General features: G+C 45.6%; 1 protein-coding gene across 3 annotated transcripts in view; it reads right to left on the reverse strand.

The window, feature by feature from the left end:
* The window catches only part of CEP104 (centrosomal protein 104), a 138,636-nt gene that overhangs the window by 111,734 nt on the left and 11,162 nt on the right, over positions 1-15,740 (reverse strand). For all 3 annotated transcript variants that reach the window (XM_077458276.1, XM_077458275.1, XM_077458277.1), the window contains exons 3-8: positions 14,310-14,483; positions 11,764-11,902; positions 11,341-11,400; positions 6,716-6,792; positions 4,586-4,754; positions 290-445 (exon numbers count right to left, since the gene is read on the reverse strand). In XM_077458276.1, the coding sequence (XP_077314402.1) occupies positions 290-445; positions 4,586-4,754; positions 6,716-6,792; positions 11,341-11,400; positions 11,764-11,902; positions 14,310-14,483 (775 nt within the window). The remainder of the gene's footprint in view (positions 1-289; positions 446-4,585; positions 4,755-6,715; positions 6,793-11,340; positions 11,401-11,763; positions 11,903-14,309; positions 14,484-15,740) is intronic.

Raw genomic sequence — 15,740 nt, forward strand, 5'->3', positions numbered from 1 at the left:
AAAAACATTTGTTTGGGTACAGTGTAGCATGACCGCGCAATTGTCTTTCAAAAGTGCAGCAGCACTGAAAGCTGAAAAAATGGCCTGGGCAGGGAGGGGGCGTTAGTGGCCGGTAGGCAAGTGGTTAACTCACGGTTTTCTATGGGATCATAGGGAGTGTCATTATTTCACATTTGCTACAACCCTGCAGCCCCTAAACTGCCCGACTTGCTCAAGACTTAGCCTGTAGACACGCCCCCATAATATATATACCAATGTAACGTGTCCGCCGTTCTAAGCTCACACATACCAGAGCGATGTCCAGGAGATCGTGGAGCTCCAACTGCTGATAAACTTTCTGCCGATATTCTTCCATCTGCTGCTTTTTCTGCTTGGCCAAATCGTAATCTTCCTTCTCCACCGCACATCGCTTCTCTACTTCATAGCGACCCAGCCGCTCCCCCACCTACAGACAAAAATAAGACTCGTCTATTTTAGCATTTGATAATTTATTAAATGTAATACGGTTTTATTTTAAAGACCAAATTCCAGGCATGCTATATATTTTACACAGTTGCACTGAGCCAGCTTCAAACAATGTTATCTATGTACAGTATACATCATACCTGGCTGATGCCCCTGGAAATCACTGATGAAGCCACCCCTGCTCCAGTGATTTCCACCTGCTTCTGGGTCCCAGGTGACGTCACGCTCTCCACCTCATCCAATCAGAGAATGCTTTAAAATTCATTCATTCATGGCATCTCATGGGAAAGAACTCTCTGGGGTTCTGAAAAAAAGATTTTCTGCTCTACATAAAGATGGCCTAGGCTATAAGAAGATTGCCAAGACCCTGAAACTGAGCTGCAGCACGGTGGCCAAGACCATACAGCGGTATAACAGGACAGGTTCCACTCAGAACAGGCCTCGCCATGGTCCACCAAAGAAGTTGAGGTCACGTGCTCAGCGTCATATCCAGAGGTTATCTTTAGGAAATAGACGCATGAGTGCTGCCAGCATTGCTGCAGAGGTTGTAGGGATGGGGGGGGGGGGTCAGCCTGTCAGTGCTCAGACCATACGCCGCACACTGCATCAAATTGGTCTGCATGGCTGTAGTCCCAGAAGGAAGCCTCTTCTAAAGATGATGCACAAGAAAGACCACAAACAGTTTGCTGAAGACAAGCAGACTAAGGACATGAATTACTGGAACCATGTCCTGTGGTCTGATGAGACCAAGATAAACGTATTTGGTGTCAGATGGTGACAAGCGTGTGTGGGGGCAACCAAGTGAGGAATACAAAGACAAGTGTGTCTTGCCTACAGTCAAGCATGGTGGTGGGGGTGTCATGGTCTGGGGCTACATTAATTGCTGCCGGCACTGGGGGGGCTACAGATCATTGAGGGAACCATGAATGCCAACATGTAATGTGACATACTGAAGCAGAGTATGATCCCCTCCCTTCAGAGACTGGGCCGCAGGGCAGTATTCCAACATGATAACTTGCCCCAAACACACCTCCAAGACAACCACTGCCTTACTAAAGAAGCTGAGGGTAAAGGTGATGGACTGGCCAAGCATGTCTCCAGACCTAAACCCTATTGATCATCGGTGGGAAATCCTCAAATGGAAGACGGAGGAGCGCAAGGTCTCCAACTTCCACCAGCTCTGTGATGTCATCATGGGGGAGGGGAAGAGGACTCCAGTGCCAACCTGTGAAGCTCTGGTGACCTTCATGCCCAAGAGGGTGAAGGCAGTGCTGGAAAATAATGGCGACCACACAAAATATTGACCCTTTGGGCCCAATTTGGACATTTTCACTTAGGGGTGTACTCACTTTTGTTGCCAGCAGTTTAGACATTAATGGCTGTGTGTTGAGTTATTTTGAGGGGACAGCAAATGTACACTGTTATACAAGCTGTACACTCACTACTTTACATTGTAGACAAGTGTAATTTTTTCAGTGTTGTCACATGAAAAGATAGAAGAAAAAAGACTTACAATAATATGAGTGAGGGGTGTACTTACTTTTGTCAGCTACTGTATGTGTAGTTATACAAGTCCAAGCTGGACCAAAGTAACAATGTAAAATAATACTATGCCTGGGACTTCTCTTTAAAAGGTTCCAACTTTCTTTTTAAATAACAAAACATGTTATACTTAGCGGCTCTGTTATGGTTTTGCAAAGAGCAGCACTGGTCCTCCTCTTCTCAAGTCTCCCACTGGCGCTCCCCCCCCCCCCACCGCTTGCTATGGGGGGCACTGGTGCATGCATGCTCTTGGGCCAAGCTTTGTGTGACCACTGATACACAGTATGACTCAGCCCCCTCCCCCCCCCCCCCAATCTGCAACTGACAGCAGCAGGAGCCAATAGTTCCCCTGGCTGTGTCTGAGCCTATGAGGGGAGAGCTTAGAGAGCTTCTGTTCTCATGCACAGCACTGGATGGAGATGGGGGATCAGGTAAGTTCACGGGGGAGCTGCATACTCAAGGTTTTTTTTTACCCTAATGCAGAGAATGCATGAAGGTAAAAAAAAAACTTTTATGCTTTTAGAACCATTTTAAGTAGACATAAGCCCTGAGTATCATGTAGCCTGCTAAAGCATTGTCTATCATAAATTACTGTTTTCATCTTTTTATGATCCTTTGTTGCATCTCAGTGTGGCTCATCTCCTGCCGCCCTTTGCAGCCACTTCCCGTCTATATGAACTATTGCAATTCTCAGGGCAGGCCTTCCAATGGTGACAACAGTGCACCATACCTGTGTAATGTGCGTTTGGAAAGAGGCACTTCCTCCTGGGCACGTGCCCCCGGCCTTCGCACTAACAATGCCCATACCCGGATGTGCATCTTATATCCTACAAGCAAGGAGGTGTGTGGCAGGGGGGGGGGGGGGGGGGCAGACACCCCTATTCCATAGAGGTATTCCTCCCCCATGACCTCCCCACCCCTCCCCTTTGTTTTTTTCTTCTCCCCAGCTTCTTCTAGCGGATCCTATTTTTCTCTTCTTTTCTTTCCCTAGTCTTTGTCCTACACGCCCCCCCCCCCCCCCTTTGACTCCAGTCCCTCCCAGGCTGTTACCCCCTCATGTGGAATACCCGATTGGTGAGCCCATAAAGTATAGCCTCTGCCTTAATTACCCTCATGAGTCCCTGTGCCTCCAATGTGACACCCCTATAGAAGCACCGGGAATTTGTCTCACTACACCTGGTTGTTAAATTGAATAACTATGTGCAGTGTGGAGGAACATGTTCTCAATTCCCGTCATATATGTGCTCTCATGAACTTTGCGTATGCAAGCCTTCACGTGTAATTTACAGCCATGTATGATGTGGACAGCATGGCCTTTCTGTATTTGAACCCAGTAAAGTCTTTATAGAACAACGTCAGTTACAAGTGGGAGGAGTCTATTTTGTGCCGTACAAACGGATATGAAAAGTGTGTACTTTTTTTTTTTTTTAAAGCTCAGACATGAAATTTGAACAAAGCATCTCCCTCCATAGCAGGGGGAGGGAACCTGGGACCCTCCAGCTGCAGAACTAGAGCTGAAGAATTACTCCCATCATGCCTCTGGGAGTAATTGTAACGGCCAGCCTTGCAATGCATCATGGGAAATGTAGTTCCACAACAGCTGGAGGGCCCAAGGTTGCCTACCCCTGGTCTACAGTGTGTACTTGTCTCAATTAAGAGCACTAAGTGCACCAAGAGCGGGTCCCCTCCGCTCTTCTCAAGACCTCCTACTCTCAAGCCCCCTCGTCTCCTCCTCCCATGATCGTCTCCAGGATTTCTCCAGAGCCTCTCCCATCCTCTGGAATTCTCTACCTCAACCTGTCCGGCTATCCACTATTCTTTCTATCTTCAGGCGATCTCTGAAAACTCATCTCTTCAGGGAAGCAGATCACGTCTCTTCTACTAATCTTCTACCACCTCCATCAGCTCATTCCCCACAGTTACAACCTTTTGTACCGCTTCCCCCACCCCATTAGACTGTAAGTTCTTCTGAGCAGGGTCCTCTTAATCCTCTTGTATTTTATTGTATTATAACTGTATTGTCTCCCTTTTATATTGTAAAGTCCTAAGTAAACTGTTCACGCTATATGAAGAAGAAGGAAGAAAGAAGAAAGAAGAAGGAAGAAAGGAAGAAAGGAGGAAGAATAATTTCTGTCTGCTGTCTCGTTCATCTGCCATTAGCATGCATTCCTTGTAACAAGTTTTCCTGACATCAAGAGGGGGAAAAAATAAAATAAAAAAATGGACAATGGGAGGGGACCCTCCAGTTGATTGGATAGCCTCAGTTCTGTTCCTGTGTATTGTGTGAAACGGGGGGGGGGGCATGCCCTTCCCTCCAATCAGCTCTCCACCCCCTTTTTTCTGACAGCTCAGCCAAGCTTCATGAATTCTGGACTTTGAATGGATGTAGAGAAGAGAAGACTGCATATAAAAACAGGTACAACTTATGTAGGGGGATTTGTTTCATCTCTGGGCATCACCGGAGGCCAGTCACCTCACTGGGTATATATGCAGGGTTTACAACCAGTTGAATTCTTGTGGAAAGAGAACACGGACATTGCGTTACAAACTGGACCAGGATTGAATTGCCGATCGTTACCTTCTGCAGGTCAGCAATCGCTTGTTTCAGCTTCTTGGCGTAGTCATAGCGTTCGTGGCGGACGGCCTCCTGCTTCTTCTCATCCAGCTTGCGGATTATTTGGGCTACCTCTGGATCTTGGTACATGTCAAAGGCCAGGTCATCCAGAGGAGAAATCGCATCCGGCTTCCTGCAAACCATCAAAATGAGAGGAATGTCAGACATGCAGAACCCGCCATAAAACCGGGCAATACGAGAGGGAAAGATTACAGAACCAGAAGTTCACTGATGTAAATAATGTCCATTAGACCCGGAAATGGAGAGTAGTCAAAATATTCACGCAAATTTTATACTTTACCTGTAAAATTAGATAACTCCCCCCCCACCTCAAGTCTCCCTTGTTGGTCTTTAACATGATTGGCAGGCTGATTGTCTAATAGGTAACGAGAATAGGACCACACACATGCTCCAATTGTTTATTTTATAGGATCATTTAATATTCTAATCAAAGTAATGTATATCTAAAGCCGTAAGAGCCGGTTCACACAGGGGCGCCCCATACAGCGGGACTTCAGCGCGGCTTGCAGAACAACTTCTGTATAGATTGAAGTCAATGCAAGCCGCTCTGAAGTCACCTCAAAAGTAGTACAGGAACATTCAGGAGCAACTTGAGTCTCTCCTATTAGAACTAATGGAGCGGAACTTGTCAGGCGGCTAAGCTGCTCCTGAGTTATCCGGGTCTAAAAGGTTATGGAATGGTTAAACTCCTCAACTGAATATATTTTTTTTTGCCATACTTACCCCCCCCAGCGTTCAGGGACAAGTCACAAGGCCCAGGAAAGTGTGGGACCATTCAAAAAAAAAAAAAAGCGCAGTGTGAGGCGGGCCTGCGCAGTGAGGAGCTGGCTGTGAAGCTGCAAGGAGTCACAACGGTTTCCCACACTTAACATGGCGCCGCCAGAGACACAAAGACAAGCAGAGAACCAGCCTGGGTGAGGACCGCGCTGGACCCCTGGACAGGTAAGGCCCCTTTCACACGGGACAGATCCGTAATTATCCGCCCCATGATGATCCACTTGCTCAGCGGGGATTGCTACGTTTATCCCTGCTGAGCCGGCGGATGACAGGGCGGTCCTTGCACACTGTGCAGGGGCCGCCCTGTCAGCTCTCTGTTCTCCTCTATGGGGGATCGGATGAACACGGACCGCCTGTCCGTGTTCATCTGATCCGCTCTGCAGATGGATAGAAAAATAGGATTTTCCTCCGTCTGCAGAATCGGACCATTGCGGAGATGGACGATATCGGGTGTCTGCGGATGTTCATCCGCTGACACCCGCTATCCCATAGGAATGCATGTATGTCCGCATTTCATCCGCAAACGATGGATGAAATACGGACGTACGCTCCGCATGTGTGAAAGGGGCCTAAGGGTCCTTTTATTAAAAGTCAGCAGCTACAGGATTTGTACAGGATTTTTGGCTGCTGACTTAACAACCATCTTTAAATAATCCCATGCTGGGAGAAGTATGGGGCCGATATTGCTGATTTGCTTCTGAAAATTATCATTTCTGGCCGTAAAAACTTTTCAAATAATTTTCCCTGAAACGCATATAGAGAGAATCCCGATAAGGACATGTTGATAGGAGGAGAGAGCAGAGTGAGCGTTGCCAGGAAGCCGTCACTTGTGCTGGGCCATTCATCTGTGACCAAGGCATTCCCTGCCCCGCAGCTGCATGCATACAAGAGGCCTATATGCCTGTGGCTGCGGGGTGAGCCAATGCCCAGGCTGCAGATGAATGGCCCAGTACAGGGGACAGCTTACTGACCGACTCAGGTGGGTTCAGATTAATCCCAATACACCTGAGCTCATCCCTACCTGGGATCACTGTCATTGAAGGACAGGAAGAGCTGCCTGATTATAGCTTACACCTCCACAAATATGGCTGCCACCCAGCAAGCCACATAGCACTATGGCAGGGATGGCAAAGTCGGTCTTGCTTGAAGAAGAAGAAGAGCGGCTGCAGAATATATGAGAATATTGTTCTTGTCTGACATTGTTTGAAAGAGAAGGATGCCGAGTCTGGTCTCACTTGAATTTTATTATTTTTTTATTATAAAGCTGAATTCTGCGGCATTGCTGGGTTCTCTTACCCCGTAAACGCAGGATCAATGCCACTGTCTTCAAAGCTGCTCCCCAGGTATTGATCAATGATCTTCTCCCGGGTTGGCTGATAATCAGAACACAGAAAAAGACATGACAGGTCACCAGATGAAACCAAAACAGCAAACGCTCTAATACTTACATGGTAGGTGAGGTTGAAAAATGACACAAGTCCATCCTATGTGTGTGATTATATGTCAGTATTACATTGTATATCCCTGTATGTTGCAGTCATTCAGGTGCTTATCTAATAATGTCCCCCCCCCCCCCACTGAGACCACCACCTGTGGAAGGGAATTCCACATCCTTGCCGCTCTTACAGTAAAGAACCCTCTATGTAGTTAAAGGTTAAACCTCTTTTCTTCTAATTTTAACGAGTGGCCCATTAAACTCCCTTTTGCGAAAAAGTTTTCTCCCTATTGCGGGGTCAACAGTCCGGTATTTATAAATTGAAATCATTTCCCCTCTCAAGCGTCTCTTCTCCAGAGAGAATAAGTTCAGAGCTCACAACCTTTCCTCATAACTAATATCCTCCAGACCCTTTATTAGCTTTGTTGCCCTTCTTTGTAGTCGCTCCATTTCCAGTACATCCTTCCTGAGGACTGGTGCCCAGAACTGGACAGTATACTCCAGGTGCGGCCGGACCAGAGTCTTGTAGAGGGGAGAATTATCGTTTTATCTCTGGAGTTGATCCCCTTTTTAATGCCAATATTCTGTTTGCTTTGTTAGCAGCAGCTTGGCATTGCTGAGCCCATCATCTACTAGGACCCCCAGGTCCTTTCCATCCTAGATCCCCCCCAGAGGTTCTCCCCCCAGTGTATAGATTGCATTCAGATTTTTGCCACCCAAATGCATTATTTTCCATTTTTCTACATTGAACCTCATTTGCCATGTAGTTACCCCTCTCATAAGTACAGAATTATAAAAATCTCTCTCACAATGTGAACCTGGAAACTGACATCAAATGATTGTAGAAAATCGCATCATTAACAGATTCACACCTGCGTCTGTACCGCTGGAGGATCCCGATTACACACCAACTGACTGGAGCAAACCTGATCCCAGGGAGCTGACAGCAAACATCTGGAGAGATCTAATTGAAGATCCAAAGTTCCACCTAAGGCCTCATACTGGTGCCCTCCACCTTCAGTTACACACCACAGCTCCTTGTAGCAGGGCTAAACCCATATAAACCCAGGTGACACAAACCCAACCAGGACCGGGGCTTTTTTCGAGGTGACTGCATGGTGGTCTCTTGCATACTGACTATGGGACCTGACTTTATAGGGAACACTACTCTTTGGGAGGAGTGTGCCTGGGGGACCCTTGGAGTGTTTCAGATTCAACTCCATAATTCCCAAAACACACAGACTCTGGGAACTGGAAGACCCTGATACATAATTGAGGTCTCCAAGCCCTAACCAGCAATCACTCTTTTAGATTGTGATACTCAGAGCAGATGTTAACATCATCAGCTCAAAGCAACCCGATACCGAGGTCTCCCGATACCCGGGGTCCCCGTTTATTAAGGTGTAAAGTCTCTCCCATTCTGTGCCTCCTAGCTGTGCAATCCCATTGTTAATTGAGACACCTATTGTTTCTGTCTGTTGGCTAATTTAGCTAACTTTTGGGAGGTTCCTACATGATGGGATTAGTCTGGTGTCCCCTCATTATCCAACCATTGGGTGATGTTTTGGGTAAAGATTTGGTTTTAGGCTCCATTCACACTTGTGCGACTTGTTATGCAACTTCAAAGTCATCAGACTTATAAACAAAGTCGCATGACAAGGCATTACCCATGTTTCCTAATGATAACCATTCATATATGGGTATGTGCTGATGTCACCACGCTGCGTACTAGGACGACGGGCTTCTGTTTGCCGGCTGGCTTTGTTTTTACATGCCCCTTTTAAATACGCCAAATGTAAGTGCAATACTTTTTTTATAATTAAATCAAATAGACCGTATTACACTACGGTCAGTTTTTATTTCTGGGTCATTTGCTGAGTGTAACGGTCACGGACTCCATAACGGTGCCAAGGTTTGGGAGACATACAGCCATTCATCCCGTGATACTCGGCCAGACAGTGCTAAAGTGATTGTAAAGGATCGTTTTTTTTTTGTTTTGTTTTTAAATAACAAACATTTCACACTTGCCTCCACTGCGCAGCTCGTTTTGCACAGAGTGGCCACGATCCTTCTCTTCTGGGCTCCCCCGGCAGCTCTTACAGCTACTCCCTACATCAGATAACCCCATAGGAGAAGCGCTCTCCCAGGGGGTTACCTTGCAGGCGTGCTCCTGAGCCCATCATTCAGCGTCCATAGACATGAATCTATGACTCGTCCTTGCCCCCTGGGACATTGGATTTGATTGACAGCAGTGGGAGCCAATGGCTGCACTGCTATCAATTTATCCAATCAAGAGCCAAGAACCCCGGGCAGAGGGACAGCGCATCCCTGCCGGGGGAAGTTCCAGGGCTCAGGTAAGCAAAACGGTCACTGCCAGGTGTTTTTTCACCCTAATGCATAGGATACATTAAAGGTGAAAAAAAACACAAACCTTTACAACCCCTTTAAGACTCGGTTCTGGTCTCCACTGTTGAGCCCCAATACGTGTGGTGCAACCGCTAACATGATTGAGAGTTTGGAGTTGCTGTAAGGTGACTTATAATGGGTGAGAGTTAAATGATATAAGGGGGTAGGTGTGAGAAGTGAAAAAAAAAAAAAAAAAGGGGAGGATAGGGAAAGTTTGGGTGGGCGCGTCAGCACTGCCTTACAGGTTATGGATTGAGGCGTTAAAGCGCTACTTAACCCAGGACTCTGCAGTCACCATATCCGCTCTCCCCAGGACTCTGCAGTCACCAGGGCTCAAGTCCTGCGGGAACGCATGGGAACGGAGTTCCTGTACTTTTTCCACAACAGGAACTCAGTTCCCGTTAGCAGCCGCGTCCTGCAAGACTTTGAAGCATGCGAGGTGTGTGGCAGGTGCTACACCAGCAACCACTGACACAGCTCGCAACAGTAAGTGCCGCACACCTGACCATTCAGGCATTGCCAGTAGGGGGCCCCATGACAGCTTCCGCTTCGATCTACCTGTCAATCACAGCTAGCTGACGGGTAGATCAGGTCCCTGCTGCTAAGAGATTGTATTTAGTCAGACCTCTCGCGATGCTCCTCCCCGCCAGCCCCTCCTGATTTTCTGTCTCCTCATCTCCCCCCCAGTCTCCTGCATACTTGCTCTGCATGTCCCGCTGAATCCCCCCCCTCCTCTATCTTCAATGCCATATGATGAGAGACCCCAGAGGAGGAGCACAGCTATTCTGCTCACAGGACATGCAGGGAGAGAGGTGAGCTGAGGGAGGAACATCAGATTGGGGTGGTAAGCTGGGCACAATACCTGGCAAAGTTTAATGCCAGGAGGGAAGTTTATGTGGACATATGTGAAGGGTTAGAATAGCAGCGAGTGTGTGTTGGAGCCCCTGCAGAGTTTGCAGCCCCCCCCCCAAGCTAACATACATCTCCTAAGCAGGAACACATCACTATCTCCCCAACATTCTGTCCAGATAATGTGCAGTTCATTTATCACCTTTCCGTGTAACCCTGTGTTATCCAAACTCTGTTCAATGAAAAGTGTAAACCCACCACATAAACACTCTATATACAAAATAACATTCCCCAATAAAAATCAGAACATGATGGTCACATTTGCATGGAAGCACAATTAATGAATGCTGATTATTCAGAGAATTACCGGATTTATGTTTATTGAGGATTGTTTTTTTTTTAGTTTTTATTTTATTTTTTTTATGTATTAACAGTTAAGCTTCATACACACAATACAAAAATTGGATGAAAAATACCACTTTTGAAGCGTTCGTGCATATGAGCGTGTCATTTTTTAATTTTTTTTGGTGGGCGTTCCCACACTTTTTTTCCCCAGGACTTGACCCCTGGCAGTCTCCATATCCGCTCTCCCAGGACTCTGCATTCATTATATCTGATCTCCCAAAGTACACAGAACATGGAAATGCAATTATTTTAGTAAATATAAATTGCTAAACACTTTTCTCATCAGCAGTATTTAGTACTCTTGTGACTTCTATCAGCATGTATGGGGAGTTTTCATTCTCCCCTGGTTGTCCTATGACGCTGCAGGGCCCCTGACTGTCTGGACAGTGCTGATTGGCCCTGTGCTGGTCACCCTCTCAAGATTTAAAAAAATAAAGTTTCTAGCAATACACACCAAACTGAGCATGTGCAGAGTGACTCCAAAAGCTCTGTACTATAGATGGATTGGGGACAGTGGGAGAAGGGGAGGATCAGAGAAGACCGGATCAAACAGCCTTTTTTTTTTTTTTTTTAACACAATGTGGAGAATTAACCTCTTAGGTTCCTCAGTGGAGTATAACAAGCATGTTTTACTGCATATAACACTTTAATGATGTAGTTTAGTGAATACAAGGAGAGGAGGAGGCACAGGATATACAGTGAAGATATTTTGAATCAGTTTTAAAAAGTCATATTTTCCAACCACAATGTTATGTCTATGGGCACATTTACTCCTATATTCACACTCCATCACACAAATCATCATATGTATGCTCAGAATATTTACCACGTTTTCTTCATTAATGTCCACCGGGTCACCAATAATATTTATTGCGATAAGAGCGACCTATGCAGGAAACAAAGAGAATGGCATTGATTAATGGAAGCCGCACCCCAGAATCTCTTACAAAGCTCTTTATCCAGCTGTCAGTCAAACAGTTGCATGGATACTGTCTCCGCCCCGCACTAACGCGCTTCACCAATGAAGGCTGGATCACAAGAAGAACGATATTGAGGACATTAGGCAACACAGCCTATAAGAATATGCAGGCAGGACGACAGTCAGGTCACACGACACCCAATCATACCACACAATGGGACTCTTGTATGACAAAACGGGCTGAGCCGATTGCACCAACCAATCAGATTTTGTTGACATTTCGCAGTGCAGGCAGAAAATGGATAGAAGATTGTGAGACTCCGGAGTTACCTGGTTGTAGAGATTGTATCTGTTGGGGTAGTTCTTATGGAAGATGACTTTGAGATATTGCCCCACCGCATCCACATACACAGACTTCAGCTCTCTGGCCTTGTATCCCGTCTTCTCATTATCAGAAAGAGCCACGTATCTGAAAAAAATAAAATAAATTTAAAAAAACAAACACACACACACACACAAAGAGATCTTAGGCTGGCCATACATTATACAATTTCCTTGTGCAGTTTTAATATAGAATTTACCAAAACCGTATAATACGGGGGAGGTAAAAACTAAATACTTGCAATTTGTATTCAATCAGGCCAGCCCTTGCACTACATAGTTGAAGGCAAATCTAAAAAAAAAAGGAAATTAAATAATAATAAAATATATATATATATATATATATATATATATATATATATATATATATATATATATATATATATATATATATATATATATATATATATATATATATATATATATGGTAAAACCTTGGTTTGAGAGCGGTTTGCAAGACGAGCAACATTTTTTTTTAATAAATTTTGTCTTGATATACAAGTAGTGTCATGTCACAACTCAGTATAAAAGAGAAGAGGGGTGTCTCTAAGTGTAGCAATATGGTTACATTTAATGAAGGTACAACATTTAGTAACATATTGCTACACTTAGAGGCGCCTCTCTTCTCTTTTATACTCTGGAGCTCCTGCTGGATTTTGCTTCTAATCCCCTTGTGGAGAATTCCATTTGTAGATGGACATTTTATGGTTACACAACCTGATCACATCGCTATAATCTTTTTATATGGACTATAAACTGAAGGATTTATGAATAAATGGTTGCGGAACGAATCATTTGAGTTTCCATTATTTCTTATGGGGAAATTCGCTTTGATATACAAATGCTTTGGATTACAAGCGTGTTCCCAGAACAAATTATGCTCGTAAGCCAAGGTTTTACTGTATGGCCAGCCTAAAATTAGGGGGCTCCCCTGCTGTAAATGTAGGCGATCCTGATATATGAAAGAGGCTCCTCACTCTCCTGAAGGGATGACATTGGTAAATCAGTTACTGTGTAATTTAAGGAGTCCCCCTCCCCCCACTGAATCGGCTCTCGGGGTGCTGGTGCATTTTGTTAAAATGTTGGAACCAGGGAAGGAACTTCTATTTATCAGATCATTTTTTTTTAAATGTTAAAATATAACAAAATTACAGACAGAACAAAATATATATATATATATATATATATATATATATATATATATATAAATAAAAAAAAAAAAAAAAAAGAAGAAGGAGCACACTACTGAGAAAAATGTATATCTCCATATACATACACACGAGTAAATCGGTTAATAACCAAGACAAAAAAAAAAAAAAAAGTACACTACTGAGAATTTTTATATATATATATATATATATATATATATATATATATATATATATATATATATATATATATATATATTCTCAGTAGTGTACTTTTTTTTGGCTTTTTTTTTAGGTTATTATTAACCGATTACTCGACTAATCGAAGGAGGAGGAAGGAGGAGCCTATCTCTCGGATGCTGCCCTGGAACAAGATTGGAGAGAAGAAAAAAAACAAAAAACAAAAAAAAAGTCTTGATATTTTGCTTTTAAAAAGGGACAATTAAAAAAGGATCGTGTTAAAATAAAAAAATAAAATGTAAAATGCCCCCATGCAGAAGCGAACACATATGCAAGTCGTGCACGCATTTGTAAACGGTATTCGCACCACACATATTTATTTATATTGTCTGGGGGTTCCAAGTAATTTTCTAGCAAAAAAAGTAGATCCCCCCCCCCCCCCCATGTAGAAGTGAAGTGTCAGAATTGCACGCGAAGTGGCTAATCCATTAAAGCATATTTTTTCCCAAAAAAATTGCTTTTGCAAAACTGCTGCGCAAATACTGTGTGAAATAAAAAATTGCAACGATCTCCATTTTATTCCCTAAAGGTCTCTGCTAAGAAAAAAAAAATAAAAATAACTAACTAATGTATAATATTTGGGAGTTCAACAAAAAATACTGGAAGGCCGGGTCTTCAAGTGGTTATAATCAGTTACAGTACCAGTTTTAGTTCCGTTTGGGATAAAGGTTTTACATTATAAGCACCTGTCAGTGTTAAATGGTTCCCCCCAACACTGCAGGACAGCTTGTTCAGTTGAAAAACAGATTTACTGGCTGGATCACCAAGTGAAAACAAAAGGAAAGAAAGCCTACAAGGGTAAAAACGAATGCAGCCGTCACATCTAAGAATTGGTAAACTGCAATATAATAAAATGTTTGATTTTGCCTTTAATCATTTATTTCTTGTGGAGAAGTAATTTTGGGGGGGGGGGGGGGCTGGAACCGATCAGAAATATTATAAGCCAGCATGAAAAACCAGCCCCCCCCCCCAGCTACTGAGCAGAGCTGAACGATCAAACTCGTTTGCTCCGAGACGGATTTTAGTTTACATTGGATGTGTCTTTTGAAAAGCAAAATTTAGCTACACAGCGCCTCCTAGTAGTGAAACAGTAAAATTACAGCCTACCCGAGTCTGCGAAATCGCTCGGTCTGGTACGGAGTGAAATATTCAGGAAGACTTTCCGAAATGTAAAACTCGATCTTGGAGGAGATCATGTACTGATGAGCCAAGAGCTGCAGTTTCCGGATTCGGCATCTCTCCACCATATGTATCACAATCTCTTGAGGGTACTGACAGAACCTGGGGGGAGAGAGAGAAACATGAAAACACACGCCTACAGACAAACAACCACCATCCCGCCATCTTTACAACTACCGCCATCTCTACAACTACCGCCATGCCGCCTTCTCTACAACCACCGCCATCTCGCCTTCTCTGCAACCACCGCCATCTCGCCTTCTCTGCAACCACCGCCATCTCGCCTTCTCTGCAACCACCGCCATCTCGCCTTCTCTGCAACCACCGCCATCTCGCCTTCTCTGCAACCACCGCCATCTCGCCTTCTCTGCAACCACCGCCATCTCGCCTTCTCTGCAACCACCGCCATCTCGCCTTCTCTGCAACCACCGCCATCTCGCCTTCTCTGCAACCACCGCCATCTCGCCTTCTCTGCAACCACCGCCATCTCGCCTTCTCTGCAACCACCGCCATGCCGCCTTCTCTGCAACCACCGCCATCTCGCCTTCTCTGCAACCACCGCCATCTCGCCTTCTCTGCAACCACCGCCATGCCGCCTTCTCTGCAACCACCGCCATGCCGCCTTCTCTGCAACCACCGCCATGCCGCCTTCTCTGCAACCACCGCCATGCCGCCTTCTCTGCAACCACCGCCATCTCGCCTTCTCTGCAACCACCGCCATCTCGCCTTCTCTGCAACCACCGCCATGCCGCCTTCTCTGCAACCACCGCCATCTCGCCTTCTCTGCAACCACCGCCATCTCACCTTCTCTGCAACCACCGCCATCTCGCCTTCTCTGCAACCACCGCCATCTCACCTTCTCTGCAACCACCGCCATCTCGCCTTCTCTGCAACCACCGCCATCTCGCCTTCTCTGCAACCACCGCCATCTCGCCTTCTCTGCAACCACCGCCATCTCGCCTTCTCTGCAACCACCGCCATCTCGCCTTCTCTGCAACCACCGCCATCTCGCCTTCTCTGCAACCACCGCCATGCCGCCTTCTCTGCAACCACCGCCATGCCGCCTTCTCTGCAACCACCGCCATGCCGCCTTCTCTGCAACCACCGCCATGCCGCCTTCTCTGCAACCACCGCCATCTCGCCTTCTCTGCAACCACCGCCATCTCGCCTTCTCTGCAACCACCGCCATCTCGCCTTCTCTGCAACCACCGCCATCTCGCCTTCTCTACAACCACCGCCATCTCGCCTTCTCTACAACCACCGCCATCTCGCCTTCTCTGCAACCACCGCCATGCCGCCTTCTCTGCAACCACCGCCATCTCGCCTTCTCTGCAACCACCGCCATCTCGCCTTCTCTGC

The sequence above is a fragment of the Lithobates pipiens genome, unplaced genomic scaffold (assembly GCF_037356315.1).
Source record: "Lithobates pipiens isolate NorthernLeopardFrog02 unplaced genomic scaffold, aLitPip1_a1.2 Scaffold_27, whole genome shotgun sequence".
NCBI classification, from domain to species: Eukaryota; Metazoa; Chordata; class Amphibia; order Anura; family Ranidae; genus Lithobates; species Lithobates pipiens.